This window comes from Cajanus cajan, chromosome 2 (genome assembly GCF_000230855.2).
Source record: "Cajanus cajan strain Asha chromosome 2, NIPB_CcT2T_4, whole genome shotgun sequence".
NCBI lineage: Eukaryota > Viridiplantae > Streptophyta > Magnoliopsida > Fabales > Fabaceae > Cajanus > Cajanus cajan.
The window spans coordinates 67,762,927-67,782,999 of NC_138518.1; the positions used below are offsets into that span (position 1 = coordinate 67,762,927).

General features: G+C 32.4%; 2 protein-coding genes across 4 annotated transcripts; one reads left to right on the plus strand and one right to left on the minus strand.

Annotated features, from left to right (window-relative positions):
• The first annotated feature begins 572 nt into the window (after positions 1 to 572).
• LOC109807968 (bifunctional aspartokinase/homoserine dehydrogenase 1, chloroplastic) lies at positions 573 to 11,868 on the plus strand. The gene is made up of 18 exons (XM_020370730.3): positions 573 to 884; positions 1,401 to 1,480; positions 1,576 to 1,950; positions 3,232 to 3,320; positions 3,408 to 3,711; positions 3,884 to 3,936; positions 4,018 to 4,232; positions 4,370 to 4,457; positions 4,545 to 4,658; positions 5,535 to 5,633; positions 5,735 to 5,929; positions 6,913 to 6,995; positions 7,823 to 8,048; positions 8,442 to 8,587; positions 8,803 to 8,938; positions 10,913 to 10,996; positions 11,086 to 11,178; positions 11,394 to 11,868. Exons 1-18 carry the CDS (start codon positions 718 to 720, stop codon positions 11,637 to 11,639), a joined length of 2,793 nt encoding a protein of 930 aa, XP_020226319.2. The 5' UTR covers positions 573 to 717; the 3' UTR covers positions 11,640 to 11,868.
• A 1,733-nt stretch (positions 11,869 to 13,601) lies between these two features.
• On the minus strand, positions 13,602 to 17,791 carry LOC109808892 (subtilisin-like protease SBT3.5). 3 transcript variants are annotated; one of them, XM_083068798.1, is made up of 10 exons: positions 17,426 to 17,791; positions 17,221 to 17,312; positions 17,019 to 17,116; positions 16,783 to 16,938; positions 15,766 to 16,436; positions 15,342 to 15,433; positions 15,011 to 15,253; positions 14,812 to 14,926; positions 14,347 to 14,539; positions 13,602 to 14,258 (listed from the first exon to the last, which is right to left on the minus strand). In XM_083068798.1, the coding sequence occupies exons 1-10, from the start codon at positions 17,525 to 17,527 to the stop codon at positions 13,702 to 13,704; spliced, it is 2,319 nt and encodes a 772-aa protein (XP_082924924.1). In that variant the 5' UTR covers positions 17,528 to 17,791; the 3' UTR covers positions 13,602 to 13,701. The 3 variants fall into 3 exon arrangements, with proteins under 3 accessions (XP_082924924.1, XP_020227652.2, XP_082924925.1); XM_020372063.3 differs by having other exon boundaries at positions 17,417 to 17,791; XM_083068799.1 differs by lacking the exon at positions 17,426 to 17,791 and having other exon boundaries at positions 17,019 to 17,063.
• Between the last annotated feature and the right edge of the window lie 2,282 nt (positions 17,792 to 20,073).

Consider the following 20,073-nt stretch of genomic DNA (forward strand, 5'->3'; position numbering starts at 1 on the left):
TATTAGATTGAAAGTTCATATCACTTTATATGTGTATATCAAATTTTATTAAAATTGAACAACAACTTGAAGGTAATCAAAATATTTATATTTTGAAATTTATATATTACGTCAATTTTATTTTATAAGAATGCAGTATCAAATTATCTTGTATTAATATAAATTATATATATATATATATATATATATATATATAATCTAAGAGTAAATAACTTTTAATCTAACAGTTGGATTGATAAAATTCATATTTAATATAAAGTTATTGAGTAGTGTAATACTTAGTAAAAGTTATACCGGTGTCGTTTGAATCCTCTTCATATATATAAGACACTCACATCTATAGAAATTAACTTATACATCGAATTTCTTTTGCAAGTACCACTTCCATTTTGAAGTGACCGACTTGCGAAAGAGATGAAACTTACCAATCTCATCGAAGAGTTTGTCATTAGATAAGAACATAAAGTTTTTTATTTTTATTTTTTATAATTTACATTTTTTAATATAAATCTTTATTATATGAATCACGACATGAATGATATATATGATATTTCATATTTGAGACCGAGACTAAACGGCAAATTATTAGATATTACCTTAACCTATTAGAGAAGTTGTGTTTGGGTTTGGCCACGAGGAAAGTAGTATCGGCCGCCGAATTTGCATCGCTAGGGGCACGACAACAGTAATTCGTAGTGCCTTTATAAAGTTACTGCTATGCTCGTCGTTTCGGTGTCCGCAGCCATGGCGTCGTCGTCGTTTTCTACCGCCGTCGCTCACTTATCCCGCGTTTCAACAGCTCACACTTCGCTCCCCTCTCACCACAACCTCTTCCAATCTCAATGCCGCCCTTTCTTCCTCTCGCGCTCTTCCCATTCCCTTCGGTACGTTTCGCGAATCCACGTCTTTCCTCGGTTCTCTTCGCGTTTCGTTTTAGATAGATCAAATGGCGCGAATGGTTGTGTCAAATGCCTACTCACTTGAACACTTCTGAATTCGATGATGCGACTTTATTGTTTTTAATCTTCACTTTTCTCTCTTAAAAAGAGAGAATAAGCGGACAAGAGAGAGCGAATATCGGTTATGATGTGTGGTATTTGATTAATAAGCTGAATGGAGAATTTGAGGGTGTATTCTTTCAGTTTGAGTAATAAGAGTGAATTAACGAAAATTGTAAACATTATATATTTAGCAGAGACGTACTAAGTAATCTTTTAAATGATTGGTTGTTTTACACACAGTATATTCTCTACTTTTGTCTTTTTGTTTATTTATCCTTCGAAGAACGTAGACTGTTTTGTGAATTTTGGAAGTATAAATGCGTTTAAATGATATTCTCCCCGAGATTAATTGTTTTTTTTTTTGTGTGTTTTGCTAACCACTGATTGGTGAGGATACAGTGGTTTCTGTCTCAGGAAGGGTTTTACTTTACCACGTGGAAGAAAGGCACCGAGCCCCGCAGTACATGCTTCATTTACAGGTTGCGACTTACTTTTATGCTAGGATTTGTCATTGGTATTTGAAAGAGGCAAATTTATTAACATGTTTTTTTTCTTCTTTATTTACGAGCAACAGATTTGTCAACGAATGTGTCATTAGAGGATAAGCAACTGGCCAAAGGAGAAACGTGGTCTGTTCACAAATTTGGTGGAACGTGTGTGGGAACCTCACAAAGAATACAGAATGTTGCGGAGATAGTTGTTAAGGATGATTCGGAGAGGAAATTGGTGGTTGTCTCTGCAATGTCAAAGGTGACAGATATGATGTATGACCTTATCCACAAGGCTCAGTCACGCGATGAGTCTTACATATCTTCATTGGATGCTGTTTTGGAGAAGCATAGTGCAACTGCACATGACATACTTGATGGAGATAACCTTGCTAGTTTTTTGTCTAAATTGCATCATGATATCAGTAACCTCAAGGCGATGCTTCGTGCAATATACATAGGTTATAAGCATATCAACTCTATCTCTCTTTGATATTTTGATCCTTTTTTTTGGGTACTAAAAGCCTATTGATTTTTCTGTATTTATTAATTTATTTGTTTTCTTTTGTTCAGTTATATTATATCTATTTATTTTATAAATCCTCATTTGCACTTAGGATGTTTTCTTCACGTTGTCCTTGTTAAGTATAAGTTGGCATTTGTGGCTCTCATTTTCTGGTGTTGTATGCACATTTAGTTATATTGATGTTGATGTATATTGCATTATCCGTGTATTGTTTTCTATTTTATAATACTGATTATTCTTATCTTGGACACTATTGTATGGTACTTTCTAGTCATTAATGCTCACATAAATTAATTAGATGTATTTCAAGGAAGTATGATACTATTGGTCACATAATCTGTAATATACATGTAATTGATTGCATGACATTGGTTTTCTATCATTTTCTTATCGATAGGTGCTAGCTACACCAATATCTCTTTGCATACAATGATTCTGAATCTTTTCCTTTCTTGTGTGGTCACATTCATCTTAACATTCCTATTTCTACTAACTCTTTTTTCTCATGTTGTCCCTTTAAAGCCCAACATTACTATCATAGAGCATAGCTGTATGATGGAACTTCTCTCTTAGCCTGATATGTACATTGTGATCACCAATAACACCCAATGCCTTTATCTATTTTAAGTACCCTGCATATATCTTGTGTGTGACTTGTTCATTAATTTCATCATAATTTTGTAATATTGATCCCATATGCTTTAACTCAGTAATTTGTGGTGCGACATTTTCTCCAATTTTTACTTTTAAACCATCTTCTTCTTGTTTCTTGCTAAAGTTGGAATTCATATATTCTTTTTTGCTCTTACTCAAGCGAAAATTGTTTGATTCCAAAGTGTTTTCAAAGCTCAAGTTTAGAGTTAAACTTTTCTCTTGATTCCTTAATCAGAACTATATCATCCACAAAAGCATGCATTTAGGGATAATCTTTTGAACTGTATGTCCTTGATAAGCACATCCAATATTAGATTAATAAGTAAGGACTCAAGGCTGATTTTGATGTAAACGTATCCTTACAACAAAGTCCTTATTCTTGCTTCTAGAAATTGTCACTGTGGTTACCCTTACATGTCTTGTATAGCTAATATATAATTCATGTGAGCATTTTTCTTTTCCAAAGCCTTCCAAAACACTTTTCTTGTTGACACTTGATCATATGCTTTTTCCAAGTCAATAAAACCATATGTAAAAAGCTAACATTCTTAATATCTTGCAGCTGGTCATGCAACAGAGTCCTTTACAGATTTTGTTGTGGGACATGGGGAATTATGGTCTGCTCAGATGTTATCTCTAGTTATTAGGAAGGTATCATGTTTTATTTAGAAAGATATGCTTTATCCTCTTTTATCTGAATTTAGCTCATGCGTCGTGCTTCTCTGTATGGTTCTGCAGAATGGGATTGATTGCAACTGGATGGATACAAGGGATGTCCTCATTGTGAATCCTACTAGTACTAATCAAGTTGATCCTGACTATTTGGAATCTGAGCGAAGACTTGAAAAATGGTACTCTTTGAATCCATGTAAGGTAATCATTGCTACCGGATTCATTGCAAGCACACATCAAAACATTCCTACCACACTGAAGAGAGATGGAAGTGACTTCTCAGCAGCAATTATGGGTGCTCTATTTAGGGCTCGTCAGGTCACAATTTGGACAGATGTTGATGGTGTGTATAGTGCAGATCCTAGAAAAGGTATGTGATGCTTCTTACTTGGTGTCTGAGTTGAACAATGAATTGATTATGAGAATAGGCTTTTAGTAACCAGATGGAGTTCCACCTGGCTTATTGATGGTGCTTTCTGTCTTATGTTTGACTGACATAACATGAAGTTTTGATTAAATATAAACAATGATATCTTCTGCAGTTAGCGAGGCTGTGATTTTGAAGACATTGTCTTATCAAGAGGCATGGGAAATGGTGAGTTTAATGCCGGAAAGCCGCAACACTCCTTCTGCTCATAAAAATTAAATAGATTAACTTTCAAACTGTGTTTTACAGTCTTATTTTGGTGCAAATGTCTTGCATCCTCGAACAATTATTCCTGTGATGCGGTATGGCATACCCATCATGATAAGGAATATTTTCAACCTTTCGGCTCCTGGAACAAAGATCTGCCATCCTTCTGTTAATGATCATGAAGATATGCAGAACCTACAAAATTATGTCAAAGGATTTGCAACCATAGACAACCTGGCACTTGTAAATGTTGAGGGGTGAGTTATGAATTGCAGTTGTGTTACGTATTGGCATTTTTGCTGCATGATGATTTCTATTTAATTTAAGGTTTTCTGTAACATATATTATTTGTCTAAGTTGTGATTCCAAATTTTTCTCCAATTCTTTTTTTCAGAACTGGAATGGCTGGTGTTCCAGGTACAGCCAGTGCTATTTTTGGGGCAGTAAAAGATGTTGGAGCTAATGTTATCATGATATCTCAGGTGCACTTATAACTTTTTTGCACTATTTTCTAGTTGTCCATGTTGATGTATAAGAAATTGCATTCATCATTAACAGTGATTGTGTAGGCTAGTAGTGAGCATTCTGTATGCTTTGCTGTACCTGAGAAAGAAGTAAAAGCTGTTGCTGATGCATTGCAATCTAGATTTCGTCAGGCTTTGGATAACGGGCGTCTTTCTCAGGTGCTAAATCCAATTCTTCTACAACCAAATTCATGTTTCTGTTCATTTGTTAAGACTTGACTTACTTGAGTGATATCAGACTGAAGTTTTATCATTATACATTCTATTTTGTATTATCTTTTCTATATAGTTTGTCTTCATTGTGTAAGTGTTTTTAGTTTTCCTCTTAATCTTAATTAACAATAAGGGTATATTAGGGTTAAAATAAATGTGCAAGGTTCAGACTGCTTATTATGTTGGGATTAAAAGACTATTTTTTCTGGCACTGGATTAATATAAAAAAAAATTTAATTACTATAAAATGTTTAAGATAGTGCTTTATGTGCATTGAGTCTGCCTGGACCAATATGCATTATGTGTGTTGGAGTCACTGTTGAATTGCATTGGGTTATGTTCGCTCACTTATCACAAAAAAATTGTTTCCTTTTGAATTTGTTCACCAATTGTTGTATTTTGATACTTGGATGTTCATGACATAATTCAATATAATATTATCGACTTTCTTTTTTGTATTGGAAATGTTGCAATAATTATTTTATAATCAAAAGGAATGCATACTGCATAGTCTCTTGGAATATGCTCCTGTTCTTTTCTGTGACTCTTGAGATAGTCGGATGTGAAAGTTGTGTTAAATGGAATGTTTTTTTTCCTATGAATTTGTGCTTATTTCTTTTGTTTGTAAATTATCAAATGGAATGTTTTTTTTCCTATGAATTTGTGCTTATTTCTTTTTTGTTAATTATCATGTAATAGAAACTTGAAAACCGAGTAATTTTATTTCTTCCATTTAAATTATTATGTGACGATGATGTTGAAATTTAATGCCTTTTTTCTTAATTACCTTCATTGCATTCTAAATTATGTAGCAAATCTCAGGTTGCAGTTATTCCAAATTGTAGCATTCTGGCTGCTGTTGGCCAGAAAATGGCAAGCACTCCTGGTGTTAGTGCCTCCCTTTTCAATGCATTGGCTAAGGTTAGGAATTATGTTTATGATATTGCTTAGTTTTGAGATTTTTGGCTTATTTTTTTACATCTTTTCACTTGTCTTATGTTCAAACTTGTTTCCATAAACAGGCCAATATAAATGTCCGTGCTATAGCTCAAGGTTGTTCTGAGTACAATATTACTGTTGTTGTTAAGCGAGAGGATTGTATAAAGGCTTTACGAGCTGTCCATTCCAGATTTTATCTCTCAAGAACCACCATAGCAATGGGCATTATTGGACCTGGATTAATTGGGAGCACACTACTTGACCAGCTAAGGGATCAGGTGCAGTTTCTGTAGAAAATTTTGTATGCATGTATCATGGCTTTGGTTTCACCTGTATTTATGTTTTTGTGAGTTTTTTGCCTTTTATTGTCCTTGGTGTGAAATTAAGTAGTACTCCTTCAAATTTAAAACTGTACTTCAAGAAAATGATGCCTATAATTGAAGAACAAAGTTTATTTTTAATAACAAGTAATTTGTTTTATTCTAAAGCTGCATCAGTTTTACTGTGTTTTATGATTTGAAATGTTAGGATCCAATTGCTAGGTATGGGACATAAGCCCCACAATGGAAGTTTGAGATTCTAGTCTATGGTTTATGAGGGCCTTGCTCTCTAACTACAATGGCTAGCTTTTGTGGCATGGATCTCCAAAGGTGTTCTTATCATTATACAAGAAGATAGAGGAAATTCAGATGATTGCTTTCAAAACAAGTGATGGAAAGAAAAATACTACCTCTAGTTGGTTCTAATTATAAGCAAAAAGCAATAGTTTTTAAAGTTAATTAAGGGTAAATTTATTTTATATCCTTAATTTATTAACTCTATTTTCCATGCATTCACATGTGATTATGAGTACTTACATTAAATATAGCGATCAATTAAAGCAAATAGTATCTTTGGAATAAAATTTAAATTTATGGTAGAATTAATTAAAAATAACTAATTTAATTACTTTTCTTGGTCTTGATGATTTGTCCTATGTTTGGTAGAATAAAGTAATTTTGATAAATTAATTATAATTAGCATTGTGTACATCACTGCAAAAGTGATATTGTGTGCTACTTGTTTAGCTGAAAAACTTCCAGAATCTTTTTCTCAGAATTCTCACTTTTTTGACTGGAAGACTTTTCTTTGTAGAGATTCGTTCCCTTACAAGCATTTTACATCTCCATGTTTAAATATGTTGGGATAACTTTATTTTATCATGTTAACATACTGGAATTGTAATAAGTGGCAAATTCACATGACAATTCTTTTAATGCAGGCCTCTACCCTGAAAGAAGAATTTAACATTGATTTGCGTGTAATGGGCATACTTGGCTCAAAGTCAATGCTTCTTAGTGAAGCGTAAGTTGAATCACTCTGACTGAAATATATATTTGAATGATAATTAGGCTTTCTTATTTGTACAGTTAGCCCTCTATGTGAGAAAGTGGACTTCATTTTACACTTTACTTCTTTTATCTTTTTTGGAAGGCTTTATTGCCTATTATATATTATTTATGTATTCTTATTGGGATAAAAGAAGAAAAGTATTAGAAGGAAAGAAAAGCTTGAAAGGAATTTCCTGAAGAAAATCAAATGAAGGCGAAAAAAATCAAATACAAAAGATGTTTCCAATCCTTCCGTGTATGGAAGAAACCAAAACCCTGAAAAGAACCAAATTAGCATAATAACACTCCTTACCCAAAATCGCAACAATTTTCCATTAAAATATTTGATCAAGACACCAGAGTCCTTACCCAAAATCGCAACAATTTTCCATTAAAATATTTGATCAAGACACCATAGAGTCGCAAACATGGTATATTAGCTTAATCATTTTACCTTCCAGAAACTCTGAACTTTATGGCATTTTAGGCTCCAAGCTATGTGGACAAATACAGTGTCACCCAAAATGAAGCCGTATAATGTACACGCATATGGTTGTATTATCACTAGTTCGTTTTATTGTTATTGGAGAAGTTTTATCAATGAGAGTTGGATCTCTTTTATCTTTTACCTTGTAGGCCATAGTAACATGATTAGGAATTCATTGGTTAATACAGAGGACATGGGGCTATAGATCTACAAAATTCATCTTATGATTTTAGTTTTATTGAGCTTTGTTGTCTGTGCATTATTGACAATGTTGGTTTTTGTTCAATCTTATATACTGTGATTGCTCCTTGCAGGGGAATTGACTTAACTAGATGGAGAGAACTTCGAGGGGAAAGAGGAGAAGTGGCTGATTTGGAAAAATTTGTTCAACATGTACATGGAAATCATTTTATACCAAACACGGCATTAGTGGACTGCACGGCTGACACTGGCGTTGCTGGCTATTACTATGACTGGTTACGCAAAGGAATACATGTAGTTACTCCTAACAAGAAGGCAAATTCAGGACCACTTGATCAGGTAAAGTAATCCATATTGTCCTTTTGATGGATAACATGTTCTTGTCTGTTGACTTATCTCCTGAAATCAATGCTGTAGGATTTTGATACTACAAACCTATTTTTTCTGCATCTACTCTGCTGAAAATGGAAATTCCAATAGTCAACAATCAAATTTATTAAGATCTACCGATCTACAATCAAATTTTATGGTTAGCATAAACTGAAACAGTGAACAATAGTAGGCATTGGGTTGGATCATGCTATTCTGATTGAACAAGTACTTTGAAGACATGGACATGTTTTAATAATATGTTTTGTTATTTTGAAAGTGTTTTCTTTAAGCTTCAACCGCTGTTGCTAGTATATATGCTACTAATGTTAGAGCTTTTTCACACCTTTGCTCTACATCCAGTATTTGAGGTTAAGAGCTCTTCAGAGGCAATCCTATACACATTATTTCTATGAAGCTACTGTTGGAGCTGGTCTTCCCATTGTTAGCACTTTACGTGGCCTGCTTGAAACTGGAGACAGAATATTGCAAATTGAAGGAATCTTTAGGTTAGTCTTGTTGTGTAATTTCTCTTTATTGGTCTTAATTTGTGGATTGACACTGTCAAAATTCTCAGATATTGCATTCAGTCTCATTTGTTCACACTCTTGCAATTTTCCCACTCTAAAGACAAAAATCAGAACATATTTCGAGGATTATTAATATCTATAGGCATTTTTCAATAGTATTGACCATTAACCACAAGTATTGCCTGACTCTGCAGTGGGACTTTGAGTTACATATTTAATAACTTCAAAGATGGCCGGGCTTTTAGTGAGGTAGTTGCTGAAGCAAAGGAAGCAGGTTATACTGAACCAGATCCAAGGGATGATCTGTCTGGAACAGATGTTGCTAGAAAGGTACAATATGGTATTCGTTTACCAAATTTTGTTGTCAAATGTTACTAAAGTTCCTTTATTCTGTGGACATATTTTAAGTTTCATTTTTGTTTAGGATTTTTGAGTAGGCTGTAATTTAAATGATCCAAAACCAAATGAAATATTTAGATGTTTGAGGTTGATTTGGTCAAACATTTTGAAGCTTGGATTCAGTTGATGGTTTGAATTTAAAGTTGATCTACATCTACCTATCCACTTATCAAGTATTTCAATTCAAGCCAGAATTTGTTATTTTTTTAATTTAGATACTGAAAGCACTTAAATTTAAAAACACATTAAAAAGTTGATAATATTATTAATATTTTGATGTCAATGCACGATTGAAGTATTATTATATTATTGATAGTCCTCTTTGGTGCCAATACACAGTTTTTGTTGAGCAAATGTACTAATTTTAAATATTGAAATAAATAAATGTTTATTTTTTTGAATATATTAGGTATTTGAGAGACTGCCCCCACTCTCTTTTAAGTGCCATTTAAGGTATCACACATATATTAAGAAATAATATTAATGCCTTATTTATATTAAAATTACTTTCTAATTTCCTAATATACTCTTTTCAATTAATATGCCCTTTCTCTTATCAACTACGATTATGGTTGGTCCGGTTAAATATCCAAAGCATGTAGAATTATATATGTTTGAGGATAAGTGGAAGAATGGTTCACATTGGGTCTTATTTTAACTTTGGACTTCCCAATAATTTATTAACTTATTTTATGATAAGTGTGTAAAATAATTAAGAATTAGATGAAAATATTGATATAATGAAAAATAATAATTACTAATGAATGTTATCTTTGCCTTCTAAAATGATGGATAAATAAGAACACAAATTTTAGTCTAAAATGTCCGATAGAAAGAAATGGTGGGAGTAAAAGTATTTTATATTAATGTTAGTGTATAAACGTTTTTAAGAGAAAAATTGAAGAAATGCCTAATATTAGGAAAATGCTACTTGTAAGAAATTTATCTTACGGAGTCCAAGTTGGACTTGTGGATCACTCAGAAAAAGTTACAGTGGAACTAAGGTGTTATCCGATAAATTGTACGGGAATTAGTGAGGTTTTGTGCCAGATAAAGTATTTGCAAGTGTCATGCCAATACTAATCTACATGTTTTCACGTGTATAATTTTTTTATTACAGTACATCTGTAGTATATGAGTAGAGTCAGAAACGGTACACATTAAAGCATTAATGTGCACAAACTGTGAAAGCAAATGTGCAAGCAACTTAATACATGAGTTTGCCAAAGAGTTGAGTCTTCAGTGTAAATAGTTTTTTTGTTTACACAGCAATATTATTCGTAGTTCATTCTTATAAACTTAAATATTCATTGCTTTGTAAATAATGTAAAATGACCCATGATTTTTATAGTAGTCCCATGAATTTTAATGCAGATGCGTGTATCTGTTTTGGGTGGTAAAGGCCAACGAGAAAATAAACTAGTAGAAATGAGAATGTTGTGGAGGATAAGTGGCTCTACTCAATAAGATAGGATTAGGAATGAATGCATTAGAGAGAAAGTTGGGTGAGCACCTATTTAGAAAAGATGGTTGAAGCTTGCTTTATGTAGTTTTATTTAAAAGACCTGTAGAAGCTCCAGCTAAGAATAGTAGATCAGTTGGAGGGTAGTCTAATTTATAGACACGAGGGAGAGTAAGAAAAACTGCAGGTGAAACCATTAAGGATTTAGAGGTTAATAGTTTGTCTTTGACCCATGTAGTTGACCTCAATTGGTGAGAAAATGCTTGGTTGTTGTCCTTGTAACTAACTAATTGGAAAGTTTGGTTGTTGTTCTAACTAATTGGAACATGGAAGTTAATCACAATGTTAATCTTGCTTCATGATAGCATTTTTATGCTTCATGTAATCCTGTTTTGGAAGTGGCCATTTAGATTCAACATCATGAAGCTGCTTTGGATCTACAGGTGATAATTCTTGCTAGGGAATCTGGATTAAAGCTAGAATTGTCTAATATTCCAGTTGGAAGCCTTGTGCCAGAACCACTACGAGTAAGAACCAATTTAAAATTGATTGTTAAGTTTTTAGTTTTAGCATGTAGCATGTTAATTGACACAGATGTTATGATGATTCTATGCAGGATTGTGCATCAGCTCAGGAGTTTATGCAAGAGCTACCAAAATTTGATCAGGAGTTCACAAAGAAACAAGAAGATGCTGAGAATGCTGGGGAAGTGAGTAAATTCAACAGTATTCTTTGTTAAAGTATCTAAAAGAATAATTGTATTCCATATAGACCTTGATTCAAGTAAACACAGTATGAGAATTGATTTATATTGGGTTTATGGCTTCCTGTTTGTGTCCTTCAAAATATATATGCATGTATATTTTTCATTATGACATCTCTCTAATATATCGCAACTCAAATTGTTATATTTGAACTCTGAAGGTCTTGAGATACGTGGGAGTGGTGGACGTGACTAATAAAAAAGGAGTGGTAGAACTGCGAAGATACAAGAAGGATCATCCGTTTGCACAATTGTCTGGGTCAGATAATATTATTGCATTTACAACAAGAAGGTATCAGGATCAGCCTCTGATAGTTCGTGGGCCAGGAGCTGGTGCTCAGGTCACAGCTGGTGGAATATTTAGTGATATTTTACGACTTGCTTCATATCTTGGTGCTCCATCATAAGTGTTACTCTGCAAACATAATTTTGTATGATCAATTTGCTTATCTTGATTTTCTTCGTAGGTTATTTGCTTTTAGTAATGTTGTAGTGATGTATGTTTAGCTTGTTTCCCTTATCTTTTGTTTGGAAGAATAATAAGGGAATGAAATAGAATTCCGTTAATCTTGTTTGCGAGTTATATTGTAAAGGAACGGAAGTGAAGAGAAGTATTATAAATTTTAACTTTTCTAACAGCCATTTTAATACTAAAATTAATTATTTTTAAACTAAAATACTTTTAATTCAAATGTGTTTTTTTAATTTGATAAAATGTATTAATTGTAAATTTTTTAAAAAACACATATTTTAATTGATTAAGAGAAAAATAAACATTAATTAGAAGAAAGCAATAATATAAGACATGTATTTTAATTGGTTAGAAAATATGAGTATTAATAAGAAAGGAGAAATAGTATAAAGATAATTTTAGAAAAAAAAATATAGATAAGATAAATTTATTATTATTAATTTAGTTACTTTTTTAATCTTGGTGGATTTTGTAATTGGATTTTATATAAAAAGTATTAATTCTTATGCTGTTTGCGATTAATATTGTAAAGGAGTGGATGGGAACAGAAAAATATTATAATTTTTAACTTTCTCAATTGCCTTTTTAATAATTCTGTTACTGTCTGCGAGATGTATACCTACAAAATTTAATTTTCTCCTGACAAAGTAGGAAGAAATAAATCTTTAAATTGAATTTTAATCGATTGTTGTTGTTGTCGGTTCATTTTGGAGCAAATCATACTTCATTTCTTTGAGAGATGCTTATTTTATATTCTTTATTATTATTATTATAAAATGTATGCTCTTTTGAGGAATTAGCAAGTTACATTTTAGTTTTTTAATATAAATGAAAATTTTAACAGTGGTAAATGAGTATGAATGTGTTTCCTAATATTTTATTCTGTTTTTAATACATTTTAGTATCAGTAGCAACTAATCATGATAAGGTTTCAAATTGATCTACATTTTTTTTAATATTTATTGTGGATGTTCAAAACAAATAACGTTGAAAAAATAGCCTTTTTTATTTTTTTAGTTTATGTAGGATAAAGTATGATTTTATCCTTCTAAAATTACTTAAGTTCGATTTTAGTTTCAAATTATTTTTCTCTGTTCTCTAATTATAAAATTTACTTTTTTTTAATTTTCAATTTGGGTTAGGTAGTGCTTTTATATCCACTTTTAAGTGCGATTTAAATTACTTTTGAGAAGTAAAAATGACACATTTTCAAATTAAAGGGAGCAAAATAGTATTAAAAAAATTGAGACTAAAATCATATTTTGTAAATTTTATAGTGATTAAATACATTTCATCCCTTTATTTATATTAGAATAGATTCAAATCAAACTTATATTTACATTTCAAAGAAAAAAATGTATAATTTAAAATAAAAGAGAAAAAGGTGTAATTTAATGAGAAAAATTGTAATTTACTCTTTATTTTAATAAAATATAAGTCAGCTAACGGTCTAATTAGGTATCATCAGCATTTTATAAGAAAAGATATTAGGACCGCTCTTTTAACGTTTTTTTTTCATATACTATTTTTCTATTGGGCAAAAACGTTTGTCTTATTAAACACGTCAGTTTCATTCTCAATTTAATGAGTTTATTCAAAAAAAAAAAAAAAATCGCACATAAACTCGAGATCAGAAACCTTTAAAAAACTTGCTTAATATCTGCTGTAAGTCCCATCTTCCTTAGAGTTTCTCGAAATCTACCGTCAAATCAGTGCAGTTTTTTTCGTTTCTAACATCTGATATTTGCTCTTCACAGCTTAAAATCGGTGTCAAGCATCCATTTCATTCAAAAGCTTTATAATTGTTAATTGCAATCTCAACAAAAGTTTTTAATCTCAACAATCGACGTTATATTCCACGACTAGTTCTCTTTCCTCAAAGAATACGTGCTGCATGTGTTCACTAAAGAATGTGCTGTATATAGTATGATTCCAAACAATAATAACTTACGTAGTTTGTTGATCAATTAAGCTCATTTCTACATATAACATTCCGCTTAAGATTCAAACTCTGTGTTCCTCACAGCAATTGGGGTCCTCACACAATGCTTGCCATCTGTCCATGTTAGGCTCCCAAATTTGTAATATCCATGCAACTTCTGAGTTGACAGGAAACTAACATTGAAAGTAAGGGCTCGGGTATCTGAATTGAAACTCAAAGTTTGAGGTTCAACTCTCACTTTTATGCCATTTGGAACCTTCACCAGAGCTTTGTAGACTGCAGTTATGTTTCCCACGTTTGTCACTGTTCTCTTGACTGTTGCAGCCCTCTTCAGGTTTGGAACTGATATGGAAGGAATGTTGAGGTTAAGTGCTTGGTGCTTTTCTTTCTTACAACTTGTGGTAGTCTTGGTCACTTTGCTAATGGATGCACTACTGTGACCCATGGAGCATAGGAATTGGATATAATCCTCAGTGGTGATATCATATATGAGTCCTGGATCCATTGATTTATTGGGGTCCACGTGTCCACCCCCAACATCAAAAGGGTCTGCTGCCTTAAGTGTGGAACCCTCTTCAGATATCACGTTTCCATCAGTTCCAGTTTGAGAGGCTAGTTTTTTTAGTGCAGTAGTTAGTTTTTATGGATATAGATTTTATGTAAAGATGTAATTTTGATGTGATGATTTCCACTGACTCACCTGTTGTTACCAAAGCTGATCTTATGGCTGCAGGTGACCAAGTTGGGTGTTTGGATTTGATGAGAGCTGCTATTCCTGCCACATGGGGACAGGACATTGAAGTTCCAGACAAGAATGTAAAACTAGTACTCTTTGTAGTGCCTTTTGGTGGAAATGCAGCCAAAATGTCCACACCTGGTGCAGCTATGTCAGGCTACCTCCATGAATCATCCCCAAAGTAGAAGTTAATGATGGCATCATACAATTAAAAATGGAGCAAGAGCAATAGATATTTGTTTTATGGTAAGTTGCTGACTATAATTTACACATCATAGCACACTAGGTACACATTTTTTAGCACACGCAAACCAAATTTGCTTTTGTTGTTATATACTATATTCAATTACTTTTGTCTCAAAATTTCAGGAAAGAAGTTTGGTCCGAACAAAAATAAATCATGCATGTAAATATGAGGTCCAGGTATACCTTCAGCACCGTTGGAGACATGCTACTAGGTCCTCTAGATGAGAAAGATGCAACTCGAGGAGATATCCATTTTCCAATAACAGTCTTTGGAAAACTTAAGCTTGCTCTTGGAGACCTTCCATATAAACATTATAAATTTTTACTCAAATGAACATGTCAAAAGCCAATGTCATCAATCTAAGCATACTTCCTCACTCACCTTGATCTTCTAATATAGGTTAATATTTGTGTCCCCACTTCATAATCTACCTTAATGCATGGAAACAAATCACATTCAGTGAGTCCATCTTCATGATATTGTGCATATACTAATCCAACTCCTCCAGCTTCCTTGACTGTAAGTGATGCAGAAACAATGTCTTGTTCATCTGATAGTGAAAAGCAAAGAACAATTTTGCCTGCTGCCATTGTTGCATTTAGACTACCAGATTGACAATCCTTGCTAAAGGAAGACACAAACAGTAGATATAAAATGTACAGGAATGTGAATTAAATATAATTTTTTTTTAAAAAAAAAAAAGAGGACTCACGCTAAATTATCTGATGGGTCTAGAGCAATGCGTTCAGAATATGTGAGCCCAACAGATCCAAGATTATGTTTTCCAGTATCAATGGACTGTCCCTATATAACAATAGTCACAAGTTTAAACATGTTTCTAGACTTCAGGTAATTTCGCCAGTTTTATTCTTGGTAAAATTTTTTTAAAATGGTTTTTGTCATTGCTAAGTGGTGATGTGGCACACAATTAATCACGGCACGGCACGTCATCACTAAACAGTGATAAGAAACATTTTTAAAAAAAAATTACAAAAAACTTAAATTCGTGGAATTTTCTTTAGAACCAAAATCATGTAAAGTCATATTTAGATTAAAAAAATACAAGTATACAACATATTTTTGTACCAAGTGTTAGTATATTTCAGCAGTTTGGTTTGGAAATAGTTGTAGCATACCCACACAGTGCGATTATTTCCAAGGGTGATGGCTGCTGGAAAGGCCCTATCTATTGTAGTAGCTCCAACTGTAATGATCCATGGTGCAGTATTTACAATGGTTTGAGACATAGGACCAGAATTTCCAGCTGAACAGACGACTGTGATTCCCTTAGCGGTTGCATGAAAGGACCCAATTGCTATTGCATCACGTTGATCAACATAGGAGTACAAGGGAATGAAAGAGCCAAGAGAAACAGTTAAGACATCAACTCCATCATGTATAGCCTTGTCAAAAGCCTTCAGGATATCAGCATCAGTGCAATCTCCAATTTGAAAGTCCCAACAAGCCTTGTAGATAGCTAAGTGAGCCAAGGGTGCTCCTCCTCTTGCTAAACCAGAAGCAAGTCCTCTATAATTTGCATTTCCTACAAAGTAACCAGCTGCTGTGGAGGCTGTGTGAGTGCCATGGCCAATGCCATCTCTTGCCGAGAGATATTCATTGGTGTTGTTTCCTTGGAGAAGTTTCTTGGTCTGATTGGTTATTCCTTTCAAGAACCATCTTGCACCTATTATCTTCTTGTTGCAATTGGTGGAGTTGAAGTGCTCTCCCTCTTGACAAACACCTTTCCACCTTGATGGAACTTGTGCCATTGCTTCATCGTTGAAACTTGGTGACTCTGGCCAAATGCCTTCAAGAAACCATTTTTGGCATCGGTTACATCTCCACTTTCCAATGCCTGATTAGGAAATGTTTGAATGAACTCTCTAGAAGCACTTCTAGGAGAAATAAATAGAAAGAAAAATCAAAATAAGCTTCTCCATAAACTAAATATAACTTGTGCATAAGTTAAAAGCAAGATTTTGGAAAAGCTAATAGAAGAAAATTTTTATAAATTAGCTCAAATTTAGTTTATGGAGAAACTTATTTCATTTTTTCTTCATTTTTTTCTTTCCTACAAGTGCTTAATGAGAAATTTACTCAAACATGCCTTTAATTATTTTTGTAAGAGGATAATTACTATTTACTAGTACTACCTGTGTCTATGACACCTATGATGGTTCCTTCACCTAAGTTGCTATCTGAGAAAGCATTTTTTGATGTGGAATGATGGATCCCCATGAAGTCCCAGCTTCTGGTTGTATGGAGTTTGTGAATGCCATTTGGAATGACAGAAACCACCCCAGGAAACTCTGCATTACATGGTAGATAGTTTTCAAAATGTTCTGAAATAGGTTAAATATGACGTGCCTAATTAATGCAAGGATCATACTTGCTATTGCTTCTGCTTGACGTTTTGTCAATCTTGCAGCAAACCCTGAAAAACCATGCTTGTAGCTGTAAAGAATTGAATTTTTTGCAGCTTCTTTGCTTCAAAACAAAAAGAAAACATTTACGGTTATTTTTTTTCTTGACTCTTATTAAAGTAATACAACATCATTGGAAAATGAGTATGTGAAGGACACATGCCATACCTTCCTAGGAGTGAAGATAACATTTTGTGGTGATACTTTTTAGTAGTTTGTGGATTTTGATATATCTTCTCTCCCATGTATACAATGTGCACCTAGAAGCATTTATTTAATAATTGATTGTGCTCAATGACAAATATTATTGACATGTATATACCATGTATGCTAAAGCAGAACAAGGAACTTAAGTTGCACTCACAGAGCTTGCCTCTAAAGAGATGACCAGATAGTTTTGCAGCAAAAGAAGAGCAGAAGCAACAAGCAATTGGGCCTTTCTTGCCAATCTCCAGTTTCTTGAATTAGTATCCATTATCTAATTGGAGGAAAGTTTCAAAGGCTTTTTAAATGCATAAAAACATAATAAAGTTGCTGCAACTCCTCTTATGCTTTATAAGGCTGCCTTCAGTACGTTTGATGCATATAATATAACTTTTTGAAAATAAGAAAAGCTGGGACTCCATTCCTTTTGTGCAGTGCACTTTCTGGTTTTATGCTCAATTGGATAAAAAATATACATAAATATCTTCTTGACAAGAGACTATAGGGGAGAGATATATGCTGGTTAGTATACTATACTACCTTTATTTTTATCTATTGAGAAGTCAAGGAGACAAATTTCTCTCATCAGTACCTTTTTTTTTTTTGGTACGCAAGACTCAAATATCAAAATCTTATTTAAAGACAAATTTCTCTCATCCGTACCTATTTTTTTGGTACGCAAGACTTAAATATCAAAATCTTATTTAAAGGAATCAAGCTCGTGTGCACTCGGAATAACAAACAAAATCATACATAATCGAGTGCGACATTATTAATGTTAGAGATATTAATCACAGTTTGAACTGATTGCTTACAGTACATGTCTAATCCTTTTATTTGTCAATTTCAACTCTAGCCATCGATTTTTTTAAGGGGTATAATGAAATGATGCAGATCATAACGTTGTGTAGTCCCAAACCCATCATCATCCCACTATTATTGAAACCTTTGCTTTTTCTAAACTTTGAGTCCCACCTATTGCTTTTACTGTTTTTTCAAAGTCATTAATGGGACTGAACTGTGACCGATCTTTTCAAAGGAAAAGCAAAAGGACAAAAGTGGTTTTTGGTGTTATTTTCTGATAAAAATGAAAGTTTCACCCACGTAATTATAAAAAAAAAAGAAAAGAGAAATGACAAAACATGATCCACTCTTTTATACACACCGGTTAAAATGAGTTTGGTTGAGTGGAGACAATACAAATTCAGCTGAGTCCAGTAAGAATTGATATGATAAAATCTCGTCATGAAACTTAATATAATTTTATATGAATTTTTTTTATCTATCATAATTATACTATTTCAACTCTCATTGATCCAAGTGATTTTATGAATATATTTATTTATTTTACTTGTTTGAGAAAGGGGGAAGAATTGAGGGGATTGGAAAAGAATAAGTAAAAATTTATTTGATAGAAAATAGATAGGAAATAGTGTAAAATTTGTAGTTTGATAGAGTGAAATTAGATAAAAAAAATAGAGAGAAAATAGTATTTTGAAAATGTATTTTACATAGTTAGGTTTTTAACTTTTTATGTAAAATATATTGTTTAAACAATTATAATTTTATCCTTTATTAACTAATTATTTACACAATAGTATAAGAATAGTCTTATTTATGTTTTTTTTTATGAAAAATTTCACACAAATCCACTATTAATGGAGTGGAATTAAATCTACACGAGTCTCACCACAATTTTCTCACACATTCACTTAAATCATCTTCTACAAATACACACATTTTTTTAATTCCTTGATAACCCTTCATTTTCTTTTCCATTCCCTACTTAAATCACATTCCCCAAACACACCATAAGCTTGAACTCAAAATTATCAGATATATTTTTTTATTATTTTTTATCATTAAAATGGTAGATATATAGGAGATGAAACCCTTCCATTGTCGGACAAGAAACCAATGACATGTTATATATCCTCCAACCAATTACCATAATTTATTTCTTAACACTAAAAAATCGCTTTAAGTAAATATCTTCACTAAACTAAAATTTTAATAATCACAAGGTGTTAAACTCACGTCATAGGAAATGCAAGTTCGGGCTAAAGATCTACGCACTTATTTTTTCTCATTACAAAAGTTAACAATTTATCATAAATAATAAATTGTAATTGGATGTGCATCATCTATTTTCTTAAAACAATTCTTAAAATTAGTTTCTCATTGTAAATAAAATATATCAATATCAATATAATGATAAAATTAAATTGATAAATATTTAATTATTCAATAATTATTTATATAATTTTATTAATTCAAGAATTATTAAAAAGAAAGGCGACACTTAATATATTAAATTGATGATTTATTTAATTAAATATAAGCTTCCAAAATTTGAGCCATTTGAATAAATGCAGAGAGGCTGCAATCCTATCACAGTTCAACTTTAAGTCAAATGACTGGTAAATTACGTCAAAGTTTTTCTCCTCATGTCTCTTGGGTAACATCGATCAATAATTTTTTTTTCTATTTTTCTTTATCATAGTTGCACAACTAATACTATTTTAGATTTAATTGTATTTTTTCATCCAAATTTTATAATTTTGTAAATTTTGAGGGAAGACTTTTAAAATTATGTATTTTGTCATTTAATTTCAAAAATTTTATATTGTACATGTCTAAGGGCACACTCGTAATTTTCTAAGTTTGAAGGCCGAACGAAAGCTTCGGATGAACGCTTCGAAAGGAGGAGGGTACATGCAAAAGACACTCCGACGCTCAAGTCAGGACAAACACGAATCTCGATGGTAATAAATAAACAGTAACATACCTCATTTTATGTTATCTATTTATACTAGT